The 9,059-nt window shown below is 47.3% G+C and overlaps 1 protein-coding gene across 1 annotated transcript; it reads left to right on the top strand.

Annotated features, from left to right (window-relative positions):
* The first annotated feature begins 7,921 nt into the window (after positions 1–7,921).
* LOC131197891 (olfactory receptor 10G6-like) lies at positions 7,922–8,857 on the top strand. The gene has a single exon (XM_058182394.1). The coding sequence runs from the start codon at positions 7,922–7,924 to the stop codon at positions 8,855–8,857; it is 936 nt and encodes a 311-aa protein (XP_058038377.1).
* Positions 8,858–9,059: the final 202 nt, after the last annotated feature.

Genomic DNA, 9,059 nt, shown 5'->3' with positions numbered 1-9,059 from the left:
TGGCTTCGGCCTGGTCTACCCAGTGTGAAGAGGAAACAATGGGCCAGCAAGGCTTTGGTGTGATCTACCCAGTGTGAAGAGGAAACATGGGGCCAGCATGGCTTTGGCCTGGTCTACTCAATGCAAAAAGGGAAACATACCAGCAGTTTGGGGAGTGACGTAAAGCTGGCCACACCCATCCAGTTGGCACCCCTGTGTTAGGTGGACCTGAAAAATTATTATGAACAACCTTCTGAATTCAAACTCTTCCAGAATTACTTAGGATGATGGTTGGTCATCTTCATGCTGTAGTAGAGTTTCAGGCCCAAAGTTCAAGAGACCTTGAGGAAATAAATTTTCCCAGAGAAAACACACTTCTAGCACAATTGTAAATGTCTTAGATTCCAGGAAAGCTGATTTGCAGATGAAAATAGAATTGGCATGATGTATTTACAGTCATAAGTGGCCCTATAAATCCACGAAACACATGAATAAACTCAATTAGGGGAAGCAACAATGTTTCCATTGTCTCAAAGGCAGTCTGTGCACGCAGTTTGTGAGGTCAGCTATAAAAGAGGAAAACAAATCTTGATCTAAAATAAGAAAGCTAATGGGAAGCTAGGGGACTTTGGGAATCTTTCAGTCCGATACAGCGGTGAAATTCAAAAATTTTCTTTATTGGTTCTGTGGGCGTGGCTTGGTGGGCATGGCTTGGTGATTATGTGACCGGGTGGGTGTGGCTTGGTGGTCATGTGAATAGGTGGGCGTGGCTTGGTGATCATGTGACTGGGTGGGCGTGGCTGCACAACTGGCTTACACACAATGTAAAAGCAGTTGGACTTCACACAAAATGGCCCCTGCAACAAGCAGGAACCTCACAGAGTCACAGAGAGCTCAAAAACCAACTATCACACTTTACACAAAAATAGCACAAAAGCTACACAACTGATTATCTCACAGCTGATTGGTAGCAAAAAAATGCTTAAAAAAGTTAAAAAACAAGTTCCAGTGATTGCGCAACATAGCTGATTGTGATACTTTTTAAACTATTTTTTTACTACCAGTTCGGACGAATCGGCTTGAACCGATAGCATTTCATCCCTGGTCAGATATCTATGGAAATGCTCAATCATTCAGATCATGGTTGTGCTGAAAGATTTTTTTTTTTTCAATGGCAACTGGACTTTTTTTCCCCTTGAAGACGTTCTGCTTCTCATCCAAGAAGCTTCTTCAATTCTGACTGAATGGTGGAAAATGGAAGGATTTATCCTTCCATTATCCACCATTCAATCAGAACTGAAGAAGTTTCTTGGATGAGAAGGGAAATATCTTCAAGGATAGTCCATGTTGTGACTGCAGCCCTCGAGCTGGGCCCCCTGCCAGAAAGTGACTTGGAAAGGGAGGGGGAAGGGCCATCAGGACTTACCTCGGGAGCACCGGCTTCCCTGGCTCAGCTCCAGGAGCCAGAGGCAGGCCAGGTGGAGGAGATAATGAGGCCTCCGTCCCCTGACTCTTTCCCCCCCCAGGCCATGCCTTCAGACCCAACTGATGGCAATCAGGCCTGGCTGGACCCTAGGTTTCGTAGGCAGGAGGGGTGGGAACAGCAGAAGCAGGGGTGGGGCAGGCCTAGGAAGTGCTGAGTCATGGAGCCACACCCCACAGATATAAAAGCAGTGAGGGCTGCTATGCCTCTTCGTAGCGGGCAAATCAACTGCTTGACTAGAGCTGAAGTACTGTTTGTTGACTCATCAGCATCAAGGGAGATAACAGAGACACTTGGCAGATGCTCGCTATTTTGCTGCCAGAGCTGATAGTGCCGGCTAATTAAGTCACCGCTCAGACGGAGGCGAGGGGGACAGAACAGTCCAGTTGCTGTCAACTCGCAAAGCATTCCTGGCCTGCTCTCAAGTTGCCATAGGCAAGGGGGATGGGAAAACGGCAAAGCAGCAGGGCAGACAAAAACAAAGGCACATTCCAGGCATATCTCTCTCAAGGCTGTCTCCCAGGGTTACCCACAGCAGCCAGAGGGGAGTATTCTCTACAACCCGCAAAATTGCTCCAATGGCGAATGTGACTGATGACACACCCTGGGAGGAGGGGGGAAACAGTGAAGCCTGGGCCGTAAATTACATGGGGTCAGAGTTGACTTTACTTGGAACATGCTGATATGAAGCTCCTAAGAAAGAACTAAATTTCTTTTGAAGCTTGGCTCAAGACTCATGAGGCATCTGTTGGAACCCTGATAGCTGCCTCTCAAAAAAGAGCACCTTCAAGATAGCTCAATTAGACTTATTCTTGGTTCCTTTTTTAACCCAATTATCTGCCAAAGTCCTAGCAAAGTTCTCAAGGCGGGCAGGAGACCAGAAAGTGATTTCAGCAAGATAAGGTAAATCCTTAAATCCTCAGAAGCTGGACCTTCGCCTGATGTTATGCAATGCCAGGTCTGTTATAAATAAAGCCCCCCTCATCTCCGATCTTATACAGGAGGGGGGTGCGGACCTGATTGGCATTTCGGAGACCTGGTTGGGCACGGAAGGGGGGGTTCCCCTGATAGAGATGTGCCCACCGGGTTTCCGTGTGTTTCATCAGGCCAGGGCCCAGGGTAGGGGTGGGGGAGTGGCGGTTATTATCAACGGGAGTCTTGAGCCGAGGGAGATCACTGTACCACAGATAACCGGATGTGAGTCCCTCCTCGTTAAGTGGGGCCGTGGGGTGCAGGTGGGTGTACTGATCACGTACCTAGCTCCTTGCTACGTGACAGATTCCCTGCCTGAGCTGTTGGATGTGGTCGCTGGGACGGCAATGGAGATCCCCAGGCTTATGGTCATGGGGGATTTCAATTTGCCGTCGGTGGGGATAGCATCCACATCAGCTCGGGAGTTCATGGCTTCCATGACAGCCTTGAACCTGACCCAATTAGTGAACGACCCCACTCACATCGGGGGAAACACTCTGGATTTGATTTTTGTCTCTGGACAGTGGTTGAATGATCTGGAATTAGGGGAGTTAGTTATTAGACCCTTGTCATGGTCAGATCATTCGCTCCTTCAGCTAGACTTTCGAACCGCCGATCCCCGCCGCAGGGAGACGGAACCGACTCGCTGGTTCCGTCCCAGGCGCCTGATGGACCCTGAAAGGTTCCAGACGGAGCTTGGGCTATTCCCTGAGGATTTGGCCCACAACTCGGCTGGAGCTCTGGTTGCCGCCTGGGATCGGGCGGCTGGCGCTCTAGATCGAGTTGTGCCTTTGCGGCCTCTGACCCGGTGCCGATCTCGTTTAGCCTTGGTACTCCGAGGGGCTGAGGGAGATGAAGCGCGGAAAAGACGCCTAGAGAGTATCTGGAGGGCCAGCCGATCCGAATCTGACGGACACTAGTTAGGTCTCAAATTCAGACCTATCTTGTGGCGATGAGGCTGGCAAACGGGAGTATTTTTCCAACCTCATTGCATCAGCAGATAATCGCCCAGCCGCCCTGTTTAGGGTGACCGCTCGCTCCTCCATCAGGGAGCGGTAGAAGATCCCTTAAAGGGTCGAGCTGAGGAATTTGGACAATATCTGTTTGATAAAATCGCTCAGATTCGGGAAGGGTTGGACACAGACTGGGTGGATCCGGACGGGGTGAGGGAGGCAGGTCTTGATGTTATTATCTGGGATGAGTTTGATCCTGTGATCCCTGAGGACATGGACAGGTTAATGGGGAGATTGAATGCGACCACATGTTTATTGGACCCGTGTCCCTCCTGGTTGGTATTGGCCACCGGGAGGTGACACGAGGCTGGCTCCAGAAAATCGTGAACGCTTCTTTGATGGAGGTGTTTTCCCTGCCGCCTTGAAAGAGGCGGTGGTGAGGCCCCTCCTCAAGAAGCCTTCCCTTGACCCAGCTAGTTTAGCAAATTATCGTCCGGTCTCCAACCTTCGCTTTTTGGCAAAGGTTGTCGAGAGTGTGGTTGCACGACAGTTGCCCCAGTACCTGGATGAAACTGTCTATCTTGATCCATTCCAGTCCGGTTTCCGGCCTGGTCACAGCACGGAAACAGCCTTGGTCGCTGGTTGATGATCTCTTGAGGGCTCGGGACAGAGGTTGTTCCTCTGTCTTGGTCCTATTAGATCTCTCAGCGGCTTTTGATACCATCGATCATGGTATCCTGCTGCGCCGACTCGAGGGACTTGGAGTGAGTGGCACTGTTCATCGGTGGTTCTCCTCCTACCTCTCCGACCGGTCGCAGACGGTGTTGACGGGGGGACAGAGATCGACCCCAAGGCGCCTCTTATGTGGGGTGCCGCAAGGGTCGGTTCTCTCGCCTCTTCTGTTCAACATCTATATGAAGCCGCTGGGTGAGATCATCCGTGGTCTTGGGGTGAGTTGTCATCTATCGCTGATGATACTCAGCTCTATATTTCCACCTAACCACCCCAACGAGGCTGTTGAAGTGATGTCCCAGTGCCTGGAGGCCGTGCGGGTCTGGATGGGGAGGAACAGACTCAGACTCAATCCCACCAAGACCGAGTGGCTATGGATGCGGCGGCCCGGTACAGTCAGCTAATTCCATCACTGACCATTGGGGGCGAACTATTGGCCCCCACGGAAAGGGCTCGTAATCTGGGCGTCCTCCTGGATGCACGGCTGTCTTTAGAAGATCATACGATAGCTGTCACCAGGGGAGCCTTTCATCAGGTTCGCCTGATACGCCAGTTACGCCCCTTTCTGGATCGGGCTTCCTTATGCACGGTCGCTCATGCCCTTGTTACATCCGCCTGGACTACTGTAATGCTCTCTACATGGGGCTCCCTTGAAGTGTGCCGGAGACTCCAACTGGTCCAGAATGCGGCTGCGGGTGATAGAGGGAGCACCTTTTGGCTCCCATGTAACACCCCTCCTGCGTAACCTGCACTGGCTCCCAGTGGTCTTCCGGGTTCACTTTAAGGTACTTGTCATCACCTTTAAAACGCTCCATGGCCTAGGGCGGGATATTTCTGGGACCGCCTACTGCCACCATTAGCCTCTCACCGACCAGTGCGCTCTCACAGAGGGACTCCTCCGGATACCGTCAGCTAAACAATGTCGGCTGGCGACCTCTAGGGGAGGGCCTTCTGTGGGGCCCCTACCCTCTGGAACGAGCTCCTCTGGGGCTTCGTCAACTCCCGATCTCAAGTCCTTCCGCGAGCTGAAGGCGTTGCTGTTTCAAGAGCAGGACTAGCCTGAATGTAGTTTTTTAAATTGGGATTTTTAAAAAAGGGGTTTAAATGAGGTTTTAAATTTGTATTCAAAAGTTAGAGCATCAATTGAATTCAACTATCTATTCTTTAGCTGTTTTTAATCTATTATATGTTTTCTGTTGTTTTTTGTCTGTGAACCGCCCTGAGTCCTTCGGGAGAAGGGCGGTATACAAATATAATAATAAATAAATAAAAAATAAGGTAGACTTTGCCTGACTCAGAGAATGCCAGAAAGCAGATCCTTTATATAGGCCATGGGGTGTGGCTCCATGACTCAGCACTTATCCCGGCCTGCCCCTCCCTTCCTTCTGTTGACGCCGCTTATCAATTCTCCTGAAGTGAGGGTCACTCCAGTCTGCAGCTGTTGGTAATTGACCTTCCTCAGGCTCACATGCTGTGGGGGAGGGGGAGGGGTCTAGTTGCTCTGTTTGCCTGGGCATGGAGCCAGGGCTGGGGGCTGGAGGCGCTTCTTCTTCCTCAGCCTGTCTGGGCATGGAGCCAGGGCTGGGGCCGGGAGGCATGCTAGGACATTCCTCAGCGTTCGGAAGCAGATAAGAAGGCCCCGGCTGCGGGGAAAGCGGATGAGGCACAACAGGTATATAAGTCTAAGTGCCATTGCTATTGCTATTAAATCTGAGTTTCTCTCTCTCTCTTCTACTTGATTAGAGAAAATTGATCTGGTCTAAATGATCTGTTCTTTAACCTCCCATTTTCAAATAAGTCTCCCTAGACTTGGCCAGCAGAGGTGCTGTTATTTCTTTCCTTGGAAACCAGTGAAATCCTCACTGCTGTGACGTTGAGGGAGACAAAAGAATAAAAAGGGAAAGAGGTGGTGATAAGCACGCTAGCGATAAATTAGCTTGTTGCAACCCTCTGTCAGAGCTATGGGAAGTTCCAGAACTGCTAGGCAAATACACGAGTCAGAAGAACAGTCCAAATCTTAAACCCACCAAGGATTTAGCTAAAGTGTCACTGCTATCTTGTCTTCTGATCAGATGTTGACTGGTGGGCCAGCATTCAAAACGGACTTCTCTGGACTCATAGTCATGACAAGGAGTGTTTCAATGAGACACGGATGAAGGGAAACTGTCAATTTCTACAAATGTGTAAGAAGAAACCAAAGAGAGCTGTGTAATGGGCAAGCTTTTAAACGCTCTTCTTTATACCAAATAGAGAGGTAAGACGCTGTTATTAGAAACATAGGATTCTTGATCTGGAATGGGACTTTGAGATGCTGGAACCCGATCTTCTGATCTTCCCAGGCAGGAATCCAAATAAAGTCAACCTGTTTTGCTTCTTGCTTAAGCACCTCTAGCCGAAAGGGAGCCCATCCTAACTCTGTGTCATTGGTTAGGATATAACCATAAGCCCTCATTTCAGTGGTGGGATTCAGCCAGTTCGCACCACTTCCGGAGAACCGGTTGTTAACTTTCTGAGCAGTTTGGCAAACTGTTTGTTGGAATAAATCATTAGGGCAGAGAACCGGCTGTTAAATTACTTGAATCTCACCACTGCCTCATTTATAATTATAATAATAGCCTTAGCCTCCTTGGGTAGACCTCTCCTTATTGCCTCCTTCAGGGTTATAAGAAGATAAGGATAGATGCAAAATGTAGTAGATCTGAGCGATGGCTAATGGAAGCAATAGTGGAAACAATACTTCATGAAGTTGCTTGTTTTCAGTAACTAGAGTTTGGTTGATGCTCCACAGAAGCTTTCAGTCTCTTTCTTGCATTCCTCTATTTATTCGCGTGGGACTGCCTTAAATTTTATTGATTTTAAATTTTTATTATTAATTTTAAGGGGTTTTAGTTTTATATATTTTAAAGTTTTTTAGGCCAATTATAAAATAAGTTTTTTAATCTGTATTTTAATTGTATATTGTATTGCCTGTTTTTACTTTTGGCTGTACACCGCCCTGAGTCCTTCGGGAGAAGGGCGGTATAAAAATCGAATAAATAATAATAATAATAATAATAATAATAATAATAATAATAATAATAATAATAATAATAATAATAATAATAATAATAATAATATTAGATGTCAGGGTTCCAAGTAACACCCCCAACAAGAGCCATCTTTTTTGTTGGATCTTCATGTATATATTCTCTCTTACTTGTCTGTCTGTCTGTCTGTCTGTCTGTCTGTCTGTCTGTCTGTCTGTCTGTCTGTCTGTCTATCTATCTATCTATCTATCTATCTATCTATCTATCTATCATCTTGTCTGTCTGTCTGCCTATCATCTGTCTATCTGTCTCTGTCTAACTATCATCTATCAACCTGTCTGTCTATCATCTGTCTCTCTGTCTCTCTATCTGTCTGTCTCTGTCTATCATCTATCTATCTATCTATCTATCTATCTATCTATCTATCTATCTATCTATCTATCTATCTATCCATCCATCCATCCATCCATCCATCATCTATCTATCTATCTATCTATCTATCTATCTATCTATCTATCTATCTATCTATCTATCTATCTATCTATCATCTTCTATCAACCTGTCTGTCTGTCTCCCTATCATCTGTTGCTCTGTCTATCTATCATCTGTCTGTCTGTCTCTCTATCATCTGTCTGTCTGTCTTTCTGTCTGTCTGTCTCTCTATCTATCTTGTATCATCTCTTTATCACTTTGAACAAGTGATGTTGTTTTCGTCCCTTTCTTTTGCAGATGAATCATTCACATCATCAAGCTGGTGCCCCATCTCGCTTGCCCATATGGAGTGCGACAATCAAACGGGGGTTTACCATTTTATCATTGTTGGGTTCCCTTACCCTCATGACCTCCAGTTTCTTTTGTTTGTCTTCTTTCTACTGATCTACCTAATGACCTTCCTAGGAAACCTCCTCATCCTCTTGGCAGTGGCCTTTGAACCCCACCTGCACAAGCCCATGTATTGGTTCCTTTGCCATTTATCCTTCTTGGACCTGACCGTATCCTCTGTGGTGGTACCCAAGGTGGTGGCTGGATTCCTGGAAGGGAGAGGCATCATCTCTTTTGGTGGCTGTGTGACCCAGCTGTTCTTCTTCCACTTCCTGGGATGCACTGAATGCTTTCTTTACACGGTGATGGCCTACGACCGCTTCCTGGCCATCTGCAAACCACTCCGCTATGGCAACATCATGAACCACAAAGCTTGCCTCTGTCTCTCCTTGGGAACCTTGTTTGGTGGCTCTGTGCACTCGATGATACAAACCACCCTCACCTTCCACTTGCCCTACAGCCATGGCAATCAAGTAGCTTACATCTTCTGCGACATCCCAGCTGTCTTGAAATTAGCCTGCGCTGACACCAGGTTCAATGAGATGGCCACCTTTGTAGACATTGGTTTCTTGGCCATGACTTGCTTCCTCCTTATCATTACCTCCTACATTTACATCATCTCAGCTATTCTCAGGATTCGTCATGTGGAAGGACGACGTCGGGCATTCTCCACTTGTGCTGCGCACCTCACTGTGGTGGTGACTTACTATGTTCCCCTGGTGTTCATTTATCTCCGTCCAGGGTCCCGAGACCCATTGGATGGAGTGGTAGCAGTCTTCTACACCACAATTACGCCACTCCTAAATCCCATCATATATACCCTTAGGAACAAAGAGATGAAAAATGCATTAAGAAAACTCTGCCTGTGGCGTTTGCTGACACCCAGTTAAGCGCTTCACCCTTTTTCATCGAATAAAATCATTTAATTATTTTATTGGATCAACAAGGGACAAGGACAACAGCAACCCAAGGTCAAGGGACATTTATAGATTACTTGAGGATGAAGAAATGTTTAGAAGAACTAAACAATTCCTTATAATTTGGAGGGAAGTAAAAGGAATTTGGGAATTGTGTCATTAAGAAAGGAACAGA

This window comes from Ahaetulla prasina, chromosome 4, assembly GCF_028640845.1.
Source record: "Ahaetulla prasina isolate Xishuangbanna chromosome 4, ASM2864084v1, whole genome shotgun sequence".
Classification (NCBI taxonomy): Eukaryota; Metazoa; Chordata; class Lepidosauria; order Squamata; family Colubridae; genus Ahaetulla; species Ahaetulla prasina.
This window is presented reverse-complemented; position numbering and strand designations above follow the sequence as displayed.